This window comes from Manis javanica, chromosome 8 (assembly GCF_040802235.1).
Source record: "Manis javanica isolate MJ-LG chromosome 8, MJ_LKY, whole genome shotgun sequence".
Lineage (NCBI taxonomy): Eukaryota > Metazoa > Chordata > Mammalia > Pholidota > Manidae > Manis > Manis javanica.
In genome coordinates this window covers 2139115-2151769 of record NC_133163.1, presented here as the reverse complement: position 1 = coordinate 2151769, position 12655 = coordinate 2139115, and the positions used below count along the sequence as shown (strand labels likewise).

Below are 12655 nucleotides of genomic sequence, written 5' to 3'. Positions count from 1 at the left end.
AATAAGATGCCACAGAGTCACTACTTGTCTTCTCTGTGCTACACTGTCTTCCCTGTGACCCTCCCCACCCGCACATGTGTACCAATCATAATAGCCCTCAATCCCCTTCTCCCTCCCTCCCACCTGCCCGCTCCCACCCCTCCCCTTCGGTAACCTTCTTGGAGTCAGTAAGTCTGCTGCTGTTTTGTTCCTTCAGTTTACTTTGCCGTTAATACTCCACATATGAGTGAAATCATTTGGTATTTGTCTTTCTCCGCCTGGCTTATTTCACTGAGCATAATACCCTCTACCTCCATCCATGTTGCAAATGGTAGGATTTGTTTTTTTCTTATGGCTGAATAATATTCCATTGTGTATATGCACTACATCTTCTTTATCCATTCATCTACTGATGGACACTTAGGTTGCTTCCATACCATGGCTATTGTAAATAGTGCTGCGATAAACATAGGGATGCATATGTCTTTTTGAATCTGAGAACTTGTTTCCTTTGGATAAATTCCTAGGAGTGGGATTCCTGGGTCAAATTGTATTTCTATTTTTAGTTTTTTGAGGAACCTCCATATTGCTTTGCACAATGGTTGAACTAATTTACATTCCCACCAGCAGTGTAAGAGAGTTCCCCTTTGTCCACATCCTCGCCAGCATAAAAATGCAGTTCATATTTGAGGAGAAACTATGATCAATATCTTTTATCAATATTACTTCCTCTTTAACATATTTTAATTAAAATACACTAATACATGTGCTTTTGGAGTTAAAGGCCCTTTTCTGTTGGGTGTTTGTATCTCAGTGGCTGACAGGCGTTCCTACTGTGTGCCTGTGTCAAGGTCTCCAGATCTTTCTAATGACTGCTGCTCCCCCTTAGAGATGTTCATAAATTTAAAATCATGATTTAGTTTATTGATATTTTCCTTTTTGACTTCCTTTTTTGTGCTCTTGTTTGAGAAGGCCTTCTCTACTCCGAAGTTAAAAAATGCAGAATAATAATTAGCTTTATAGGCTTAAAAAAATAAGTGCCTGGGTGTTGAGCTGGTTTGGAATTGATAGTGATCGGTGGGAGGTGTAAGGGTGGACCTTTTTTGTCCTCAAATCAGAGAGCCAGCATCCGAAGTAAGTGGTCCCTGCTCCACTCAAGAGCTGTTCCTTGTTCTTCAAGTACGTAGAGTGATTGTGGTGTGTATCCTGGCATCGTGAATATTATATTATATGACTCTGGTCTTGTGTAAGTCATATGGGGAATGCAACTGACCAGCTGTGTCTGAAAGTTGCAACTGGCCTCTGGAGGGCTGTGGTGTCAGGTCCCTGGGGTGTTCAGAGCCCCTCCCTGCTTGCTGTCTGGATCTGGCCTACGCTGCGCCACCTAGTGGCCATTCTGCAGCTTGGTCTCCCGGTCTGTGACGGGCAGTTTGGGGTCAGCGCGTGCATGTGCGGCCGGGAGTGGGCTTTAGCCGTGTGTTTATTTCCCAGGGGGCTTCCCCGTCCCTGGGGCTCTGCAGTTTGATCTTCTGGCCAGAGGCTGGGGCTTTACTGCCCCACTCCGGCATGCGCCTCCTGCAGCTGCATCTGTCTGCACCCCCATCCTGGTCAGGCAGTGGGAGGCTGGAGAAGGCAAAGGGCAGCCCTTTTGAGTTTGAGACTCCTGTTCACCCCTGGAATGTGAGAGGATGGAGAAAACAGAAATGACACATTTTGAGCACTTGGGGTCCCCTTCCCTGCTCCCCAAGGCACAACCAGAGCTGCTCCTGGGGTGCCTACAGGTCACATGATGGTGAGTTAGGGCTAGAGGACGGTAACTGGCGACTCTGAGTTCTGGTCTTGTCCCCACTCTGGGGGTACTTCCCCTTCCAACTCCTTGGCTAGCTGCTCAGACGCTCTGTCCAGAGTCCACGGCTTCATTCTGGAAGAGACACAGGTGTGGGGTGCTTGCTTAATCTGACCAGGAACTGGGACCTTGGCATCATTCTTGACTCCTTTTTTGTTTTCTTGTGCCCCAGACCTAACATGCCAGCGCATTCTCAGGGCTCTGCCTTCACTGTGGCTGCTCTGCCCTTGCCACTGCGTCCTCACCTGGGCGGTTGTGGCCTCCTGTTAGGTGACCTTGCTGCTTCCATGTCTGTGCCCCCATCGCCCACCCTCGTCACCTGGTCACAGCCATCCTGTGGAAGTGGAAGTCAGATACTGTTATTTCTGTCTGCTCAAAGCTCATCTCAGAGCAGAAGCTAGCGTTGTCCTAAATACTCCCTGCCAGTCCTCCAGCACCCTGCCCCGCTCTTCCCGGTACGTCCATCCTCTGCCGGGCTCCTGCCATCCTAGGCCCTTGGCCAAGGGGCTCACCTGCATAGCTGCATGGCCCTGCCCCCCATCCCTTGCCCCTGCTTTCTTCTTGGCTTGAATGTCACCTTGTCATCCTGCTAACATAGCAGCCGTCCTGGCCCCTTCTCCCCTCTCCTGGCTCTATTTTTCTCTGCGTACTTACGCTGTCTAACATACTCCATGACTTATTTTATTTCTCTCCCACCATCGAGACTGTCAACTCCATACAGTCTGCTAATCGTCGTGTCCCAAGAGCTTTGACAGTGCCTGGCATGCAGTCAGCCCCTAATTATTCATTTGAGTGAATTAATGAGTAAATATCAGACAAACAGTAACCAAAAGAATGGTGATATTAAATATTAATATCAGACAAAACTAGACGTTAATGCAAATAGCATTTTATTAAACCTCAAATTTCAAGAATCAGTATCATACAGCCTTTTCTCTGACAGCATTTAAATTGGTGCCTTTAAATTAGACTGATAAAAGAAACAATTATAGTAGAGTGTTTTGTAGCCTGTCTATATTTGTCTTTTCTTACTTAATGTCTTGGACATTTTTATCTGTCAGTATGAATATAACGAGGTATTCTTTAAACTGATACATCTGACGTAAGAGAATGCCCTGTCCCTCTTGTGACACAGTTTTTTCTGGTTTTAACTGTTACAAATACTATATGAAAGGTACTCTGCCTCCCTGGAATCCTTTGTGCCCTTATCTTTTTGAATTTTCCCTTCGTATAACTAAGAAGCATCTATGCCCTATTATGTCTCCTTGAGGGCAGGGCTCTGTTTTGTTTGCTGCTGTGTGTCTGGTGCCCCAGATGGTGCTCGTGGGTGCTAGGTGTGCAGTAAGTCCTTGCTGAACGCATGCACTCTGTGCCTGTCTGCACGCGCTTCCTTGTCTACAGGTGCAGACACTGCTGGGAGATGGCACTGGGGGGAAGGTGCCGGGCCTGCAGGAGTGTACTGGTCAGGTTTTATAGGTGCTGGCTGATTGCCCCTCGGGATAAATGGCCACACCCAGACCACCCACCCTGTAGCTAACAATATTCTGCTGCTGTCAGTTTGAAAGATGACTGCAGTGGATTCTCACGGTTTTGCTCTGCATTGGCCTGCTAGCTAGGAATTTGCATGTAGTTTCTTCTGTTTATTGACTGTGCTTTCTCCTCTGTGAATTAATGTAAGGTAACTATTCAAGAATTCCTTTAGTGCATGGGGTTTCTTGGCTTTTCAGAAACAGTGTACCAGCTTTTAATGTTCTTTGCAGGCCACCTAGCCAAGAGAGCTCTGAAATGGGGTATATCGACAAATACAGAAAGCTTGAGGCAGAAGAACTTGACATGTATGGCAGTGATGAGTCAACCAGGGGGCCGGGTAAGTAGGTATCTTTAAACATTGTAAAATATCACAGAATACTAACTCCTGAACTGTCTTTAAGAATCACAGTGTTTTGGTAAGTGAAGAGCCTGTACTGCGTGTTGACTTGGGATTTTTTGGGGGGGTGAGTATATGATAGGCTGTAAATTGCTCATTTTTCTCTGAAACGCAGTCCCTGAAGAGTCTGTTCTTTGCCTCACTATTAATTAGAACTGCTTAACAGTTTTATTTTAGAAATTGTTGTTTTTACAATAAACACAGTAAAACAAAATGTTAAACAATGCACAAATGTATAACTGAGAAGATAAAATGTTCTCCTTACCCCTCCTCCAAAGGTATACTGTTGAGCCGGCTCAAGTGAGTTACTTTCTATGAGTGTGCAGTTTCTTTTTCTGAGCTCGTCACCTTATCAGCGTCAGGGCCTATTCATGATAGAGATCAGCTTGGCTTTTTTGCTGTCGAGGACATTATCCATCACAGACTTCCACCCAGTTCTGCCGGGACGTTCGGCCTCCCAGGCTTCTCCTCTGTGTGTGTGTGTGTGCTCAGAGTTAGGCACGAAAGTTGGGGTTAGAATAGTATTTTCTTTTTCTTTTTTAGCCTTTTTAAAAATTATGAAATGCAGCCCATATGTGACAGCACATTGATTTGTGTTCTTTGTGGGATTTACCTGGGCTTCTTGATGATAGAGAATATTGGATTCTTTCATGAGTTCTAGAAAATTCTGACCCATTATCTGCCCACTCTGTCATTTAGTTCTGTTGTCCTCGTTTTTTTGCCACTGTGCTGTATTTGGATTGATCTTCCACTGTCTTTCACCTTCACACAAACATGCTTTTAGCTCTTTGCCGTCCCCCCCCCCGTGTCCCTGCCTTCTCCCAGACTCGGCGGGGCCTTTCCTCACAGGGTCCCCGGCCCTCAGCCCCTTTCAGGCGATGCTTGTGTATTTTACCCGGCATCTTTAGCTGCCTCCAGGAGGAATGTTTGTCTGGACAGCCCCATTAGTGCCACAGTGATGGCTCGAAATGCGTGTGCCCTTTGACCCAGTTTTTATTGATGTTGAGGAAAGTACAAAGTTGTATGTGAAAGAAAGCTGATTGCATCGTTGCTTATCTGTGGAAGGCTGAGAAGTCTCTGAATGTCAGTGAACAGAGCGTTCGTGAAATGGAGAGTTCGTGTAGTGGAGTATCGTGCAGTTTCCCTGGAATCATGAAATAGGCATGTGTGCTGTTGTGGGAAGACAGCCACCATGTGCTGCATCCACTAGGGAAGTGTGTTAGCTTTCATATGTCTCAAGGGTGCGATCCTTCTCATGGTACCCATACATATGGGCCCTGGGCACACGCATATACATGCCCCCTGCTGGCTCCAGAGCGTGCCATCTGGGTTGCTGCTGTTTAGAATGCCTGCGCTTGGAAGTGTCTGCTCTCATGACTTGATTTGTATTCCTGTTTGAGACTGCTACTTGCTTTCTCTGTCCATGGTATCTCAGCACATCTGGAGCTTTATACTAGGCAGCCACACACATTATGGCTGGGGTTGCACTCAGAGGATCCATCCAGTGACCAGGGTTTATCAAGGTGTGTGCTGGGAACTGTATGGGGCAGTGGGAATGTGTTAAGGAAAAAGACATGGTCCCTGCTTTTACAGAGATTGTTCACTATGTAGTTGCACAGATAAATACTTTTGGAGGTATAAGTGCTCTGGAAGACAGCTCCATGGGGGTCTTAGACAAGGGTTTCTGACTTGAGCTGGGGTATCAGGAAAGCAACAGGTGAGCTTGGAGCTGAAGGTTGAGTAGAAGTTACCTGGGTGGCATGGGGGTCAGGTGGAGGGGGCGTGTACAGGTAGCCTGTAACAGGAGAGGCTGTGCTCTAGCCCCAAAGGAGGCACAGTTGCTGGGAGTCTGGGTGGGGGAGGGTGGGCTGGCAGAGTCACAGCCCCCAGACAAGTCCACATTCTAGTTCCCTGATCCTGTGACTGTTATTTTATTAGTAAAAGCAACTTTGAGCTGGAGTAAGTTCAAGCACTTGCAAGGGGCAATAGTCTGCGGCCCAGTGTAATCACAGGGCTCTTACAGGGGGTCGGAAGCAGGAGAGGATGTGATAGCAGAGGCTGTAGGTTGGAGAGGTGTGAGATAGGGGCCAGGGAATGCAGGTAGCTTCTAGAAACTGGAAAGGTACAGGGACAGGGTCTTCCCCAAAGAGTTGCAGAAGGGGCCCCTGCCCATGCCTCCATCTCAGCTGGCGAGACTGATTTTGGACTTCTGACCTCGGATCTGTAAGACGTTGTGCCGATCAAAGCCACTCAGTTTGTGGCAGTTTGCTGCAGGAGAAACAGAAAACTGACAGCACTGTACGGGACGAGGCTGGCTGAGTGGGCCTGGCGGTGCTGGTCGCCTGCTATAGTCAGGCCGCAGCCAAGGGTGAGGTCTTACTGTTCAGAGCAGTGGGAAGCTGTGGGGACTCTCAGTTTGTCTTGGGTTGACTGTGAAGGGAGGAGGAGACCTCACAGGATTGAATGTATGCTGAGGAGACCACTCTGCCCGTCCTGGAGGGGCTGGACCAGGGTGGCCATGTGGACCTGAGCAGAGCTGAGCAGAGTCACCCTGGTTGGTGGGGACAGCAGTGGAGTTTGGGCCGATGTGGGGAGACCAGTGGAACTTGGCAATATGCTGGGCACAGTGGCAGTGGGAGGGGGACAGGGAAGCGGGAAGGGCCCTTGGAGCATTGAAGAGGATCTGAGTGCATGCATCCAGCCACTTCTCTTCCTGTGTGGGTCCATTTATTTTAAAACTGTGAAATCATGCCGATATACCTCTCATTCCAGTCCAGTACCAAAGGTTTTAACATGACTTTTTTTAAGATATACTGTATCCAGCTATAAAATTCTTTGATTCAAAATATTTTAATTTTGGTATAATACAGGTGTTATTCCTCTGTATAAATGTTTTAAAAAATTATTTCTAAGTAGAAGAAATCCAGGAACACATTCTGTGAATTTCTATAGATTACGTTAGACTTATTTTGTTTAGTTAAAAGTAAATCATTTCTTTTTAAAGAGTTGAGATGTAATAGCATTTCTGAACAGCTTGAGCCTGGTTCCAAACTGGGGACTCCTGTGGCACCCTGCTGCTTTCACAGGACAGTTTTGAATTTGCCCTGGCAGGGTGTCTAGGTTGTGCATGAATGCCACAGTGCTACCTCCCTTTTAGCTTGGTGGTATTTTCAGCAGTTATTTTCATCCCCCTCATGGCTTTTCTTCTGATTTAAGAGAATGGCCTATGTGGGTGTGTAATCGGAAAGAAGCTTTCAAGTTGTTTAGTTTTGTATTCGGAATACTTTCCTATACTTGGAGAAAATGATATACACTTACTCATTTTGAAGATTTAATTTTATGGTGAAGTCAATAATGTAGTAATTAAATTTATTTTCTACAGTGTACAGTGTCTAGATTTTAAGGTAAGGAATGTTACATTCTCCAGTTAAGAACTGTATGTATATACTGCTTGCAACCTCTAACTGCTGGATTTTTTTTTTTTTGGTTAGATTTACTGTTTGGTTGATAAGATAAGATATAGTGGGGTGGCTTAGTGAAGAGAAACTAGCAATTTTTATGGTTTCCATTTTTTTCCAGTTCATGTAAAATAAAAATAGCCAAGTGTGAGCCTGAGGCATCTCTCCTGCCGCTTTGGGCTGCACTTTGCCAAGTGTAGTTTGTCAGTTTGCCTTGTTACCCGTTCTCTTGTCTCTGAGACCTTAACCGTGGGGCTTTTCATGGCCACCTGCCTTTAATCCTGCTGCTGATGCGCAGATGGAAGAGCTGTGCACCCCTCTGGCGGCAGGCATGGAGGCAGGCCTCGATTTGTGCTGGGTATGCTTCAGTGGTGGCCTGAAAACGTCAGACTGTGTTTGTGTCACATGGAGGAAGGGCTGTGGTTTAGACAGGACAGTCAGGGTTTTTGAAATTCTTGCTTTAGAAGATTTGTGCCATTCAATCATAGCCTTCAAAGTACATGTGGTTAAGAAATGTCAGTCATGTGGCATTGTCCACGTGAGGGCTGTGTGACAGCCCCCTGAGGCCTGGTTGCAGGTCCCCAGCCCCAGTGCTGTGCTGCCCTTTGCTTTGAAGGAGGCCTCTCACGTCCACTCTGTTCCCTGCTTATCCCTGCACCTCCCAGTGGTGTCCGGGCTCAAGACCCCCTCTCTGTCTTCACTCCCTGGGCTGTGAGAATTCTTGTCCCTTTCATCTGTTATGTTAAAAAGGGCCTGTTACTGAGATCGGCCTACCAGCATCAGGAATAGGAAGGTCCCTGTTTATGTCTGTTATCTCTCTGGGTATCTGGCCACCAGTCAGAGTGCCACATAATGTAGTGGAATGTTGGAACCATTTCTGAGCTAGGAATTGTTTGCACATTGAGTGTTGCTCAAACCCAGTGTCTTGAAGGTAGTGGGGTTAATTCTGAGGACTCTGGTCACGGGGCTTCTGGAAGGGGTGAGGCTGGATTGGTGCACTGTCGGGAGATGGGTGGCATCAGCCACTGTCCTAAAGCTGAGAGGAGTGCAGGGCAGGTGCGGCGTGGTGGTGGGAGGAGGCGGCGTGGTTGGCACGTGTGGCGTGGTGGTGAGTGGACAGGTGACGCTCAGGCAGTGTGCTGAGGGCTCACCAGCCGGAACCCCTTGCCTGGGAAGAGCTCTTCCCCCAGGGAGGCTGGTTTTGCTTTGAGACATTGTAACCGTCTGGCTCCTGTGTTTTTAAATTTCAGAGCAAGTACTATACCCCTTGATTCAGATGATAGGAAAATATAGCCATATTTTAATGATGTATTATTAGATAGGTCATGAAACTGAGAATGTATAGGGAGAGGACGGAGGAGAGAAAAAGGAACAGTTGTGTGCGTGTGTGCCCGGCAGGCAGGGAGAGGAAGGAGGCCCTGGGGCAGAGAGAGAGGGCTGGGAGGGAAGTGGAGGGGCAGGTGGGGTCAGTGCTGGGGCGGGGAGCGAGCTTGCTGCTAGGTCTGGGAGGGGCAGGGAGCCTCACAGTCTAGTTATTTTGGAAGTAAAAATTATTTCCCAGTAGAAGCTTGTATCCCATGAATTTTGGTGATTCGTCAGTCTGTCAAATGATGATCAGAGGCCCAGGCCTGGTAGCGGCCAGAAAGAAGCATTACGTGTGTGGCTGGAGGGCGTGGAGTGGGTAAGGCTGGCCCGAGGCAGCCTGCTGCAGCTTTACCAGGGCAGAGCTGCCCCCGGCCGGGATACCCGTAGTCCACATGCCCATCTATTTTAGTAGCAAGGAACAGACACTGAGCAGATCTGCATGTTCTACTGAAATGTCAAATGAAAGTTTATTTTTGAAGCTGAGCGTTATAGTGCCGTTTTCAAGCAGTGAGTAATATGCTCTCCAGGCCTTTTATCTGGAAGGAAGTGCTAAGCCTACAGGTGCTCAGCTTGTGTAAGTTGTTGCTAGTGGTCCCGCGGGGTGTATCACCCTGCCCGCAGTGTCAGCTGTGGGATGTGTGTGTGCGTGTGCACGCGGATGGCTTTATTTTGTTTGTATAGATTACGCCCAGGATTGTTCACCTTGCTTTTTCTCAGATAAGAAGTAGGACTGTATTTGTTTTATCTGATCCAGGTCCAAGGCTGCCTTTGGCTAAATCAAGCAACGTGACATGCATCCCAGAGCCAACTTACAGATATCCTGATTTGCCTATAAATCGATGTAAGGAAGAGGTAAAATTTATTTTGTCTTACTATAATTTTGCTGTTTGAATAAACGCCCAAGGCCCAGCATGCCTAGTTTATGGTGTGAAGGCAGTGAAAGCAGGAGTGGGGGCAGCAGGAGCCGGGTGTGCTGGGCTGGGGGCCGCTGTAACCCGTCCAGCCTCCCCTCGGCCGTCTGTTGACTGTGTCTGTCCGCCAGCCGCCCCTCCTCGGAAGGAGCTGCCTGACAGGCGAGCCTGGCGCGCCTCTGCTCTGCAGGAACTCGCAGCCAGGTCGGCGTGTGCAGCGCGTGGCGCCCTCTGGCGGCGGTGCTCAGCATCCCTTTGGGGTTTCGTCACATGGGCTGCCTTTTCTGCCTATTGAACGGTTGTCAATTGATACATCATTTTATTAATAATGCTGAGCCAGACACGATAGCAGGATGAGTACATGGTTAAAAATAAGTGTATTGAAGTTTTTATAAACTGTACTGGTGGAAGGACCAGGAGCGCAATAAAACTGTAAATGTTGCAAATTTAATTTTTATTTTGCTTTAGGTTGAGTCACACAACTTTTGTAGGGTAGATATACTTTATTAATTTTAAGAAGCCAATAGTCAAATTAATCTGTACTCCCTGACCACAGCAATTGCTAGAGAGATAAGAGTTTAAATTTAAGGTGGAGGTGGGAGAGTGAAAGGGAGGGATTGGGTTGCAGTTTTAAAAATGCCCCACAGTCTGGAGGTGGACCAGTGGAAGGTGCTTGTTTAAAAATGTGTCTGAAGAATTTCAAATGAAAATTGTAAACCATCTGAGTGTAATAACAGCTCTTTTCATATTCTCTAAATTACATGGAGGTTCATTACACAGTCTTAATAGAAATTTGCACTTAGCAAGAGCTAAAGAAATCCACTTCGGTCTTTCCATTTTTGTAGGCGAAATGGAGACCCAAGGATCTGAAGTTGAGCCGGCCTGGCCTTCTGTGGCTGCTGGCAGTTAGCTGTTGGTGGCGGGCTTGGTTCTCTACGCAGCAGCCACGTGTAACGTCCCGGCTGTCTTTTGTACTGTTTGGGCAGTTAGGTAATAATTAGACTTCTAAAGATGAAAGGGAACTAAGTCCTGGAAGTCATCACAAGATAAAAGTTTTGGTTCACAGGTGTTACTTTACCTGGTTGTTAATTTTGTGGCAATTTTGAAATGTTTTTTAAATCCTAGGTCATTTCTTTGATAGAGAGTAATTCTGTGGTGATCATACACGGTGCCACGGGCAGTGGCAAAAGCACTCAGCTCCCACAGTACCTGCTGGATCACTGCATGCAGCGCTCTGCCCACTGCAACATCGTGGTCACCCAGCCGCGGAAGATTGGGGCCAGCAGCATCGCCCGGTGGATCAGTAAAGAGCGCTCCTGGACTTTGGGTGGTTTGGTGGGCTACCAGGTGAGACTGGGAGAGCGCCATCTCCCAGCTGGACACTTTTCATTCTCTACGTTGATGATAGGATGTGATTTTTTTCTTCTGGAAGTTAAAATGAAACCAGTAGCTTATAGAGAAGAACTATTGCATAATTTTAAAAAGAATGAAACTCTAAATTTCTTAAAAATAGCTTTTTCTTTCTCAGTTGAACAGGAAAGAAGTGAGAATTCTGAGTCATGACTTACATATTTTATCTTGTATGTAGATGTCTTCCTACACAGTTGTCTTAACTTAAAAATGATCTCGGCAGTGTGACTCGATAAGCCAATTCCCCTCTCCCATCCCCTCAAAAAAGGAGAAGAAAATCAACTTTAGAATGTCACTTGTAATTTGGACTCTGTTTATTTTGTGATATACAATCGTTTTTTTTATTCCCTTTCTTTCCTCCATTATAGAATGGAATAGAAGTGAACCATTTAAACCTGAAAAATTTCTCCTTTTTCTTTCCTTTCCCCACTTTTAGGTAGGGTTAGAAAAGATAGCGACAGAAGACACCAAGTTAATTTATATGACCACTGGAGTCCTGCTTCAGAAAATAGTTAGTGCCAAGAGTTTGATGGAATTCACACACATCTTCATCGATGAAGTAAGTGCTGACTTCATGTAGCTCCGCCCTTACGTTCCTGTTCTTGCGTAGCGACAGCACAGTGCGAGTCACTGTGGATGCCCTCTTGTCGTGTGCCTTGCACACTTTGGGTCTTTGTCTGCTCGTTCTTCTTTTGAATGTTGACTTTCTGTTTTATTCTTTGCTCTTAGTTCCAAAACGTGGGTGGGGAGGTTGAGGACTATGAAAAGATTCCTTGTTCAGGTCGAGGGATGGCAGACTGCAGCTCTCAGGCCAATTTTGGTACCTGTTTTTGTAAATAAAGTTTTATTGGAACACAGTTTTGCTCATTTGTGTACGGTTGCTGCCCCCCCACAAGGAGAGATGAGTGGTCGGGGCAGAGACAGTACATCGGGCAGAGCTGGGAACACTCGCTGTCTGGCCTCTTACAGGAAAAGTCTGCTGACCCCTGGTGTAAAGTGTGAGTCACATCAGACAGTTAAGAAAACTTTAATCATGTGGAGGTATTTTGAGCATGTTACAGATACTTTCCATCTAGTAAAACAAGGGCAGTAATATTTTTAAAGAAAATCAGTACATGTGCAGGATGAGGGTTCTCCCCTATTGCTGTGTGTGTGGTGTTGGTAACACTGCATGTGGTCAAGTGAAGCTGAGCAAGTGCATTACTAGCTTGTGTACGTTTACTTGGTTTTAAATCACTGTGGGGTGTTTGGGGGGTAAAAGGTGGAAAAGAATCTATTCTTTGCAAAGTAGCACGATGCACAGTATGGTTCAGAATTTTTTCATGACTTTTAGCCATTTTGAGTGTCTTTAGGTGGAGATGAGATTCAGATTTAACAGGCAGTTTGCACAAAGGGGTGTGAACAGAGTTCACAGTCTCACCATTTAGGGGCCTTTTACTGGGAGCTCACCCCAGGCATCAGCTCCAGAGCCAATTCCCGAGGCCTCTACTCGTTTGCTGTGTATCAGTATCTCTCTGCCTATCTGGTGGGCTTCCTTGCACACACATCCATGAGGACATGCCGTCCACACTTGTTACCGACTGCATCCTCTCCTGAAGGTGTGCCCTAGTAGTTGAACAGAAGTTGACCTCTCTGCAGGAGCTTGCCCTGTTGGGGCCAGTACCGACAGTGATCTTGTCACTGTTAAAGCAGCTTCCTGCTGCTGGTTGTCCGTAGTGCCCCCTGTACCTGATAGGCGCTCTAATAATTGTTTGCTTAA

The 12655-nt window shown here is 46.7% G+C and overlaps 1 protein-coding gene across 9 annotated transcripts in view; it reads left to right on the top strand.

Annotated features, from left to right (window-relative positions):
- The window catches only part of TDRD9 (tudor domain containing 9), a 112451-nt gene that overhangs the window by 21738 nt on the left and 78058 nt on the right, over positions 1–12655 (top strand). For 8 of the 9 annotated variants that reach the window (XM_073241768.1, XM_073241774.1, XM_073241770.1 and 5 more), the window contains exons 2-5: positions 3586–3692; positions 9330–9427; positions 10612–10833; positions 11333–11455. In XM_073241768.1, coding sequence (XP_073097869.1) covers positions 3586–3692; positions 9330–9427; positions 10612–10833; positions 11333–11455 — 550 coding nt within the window. The remainder of the gene's footprint in view (positions 1–3585; positions 3693–9329; positions 9428–10611; positions 10834–11332; positions 11456–12655) is intronic. The other variant, XM_073241775.1, reaches the window with a different exon arrangement.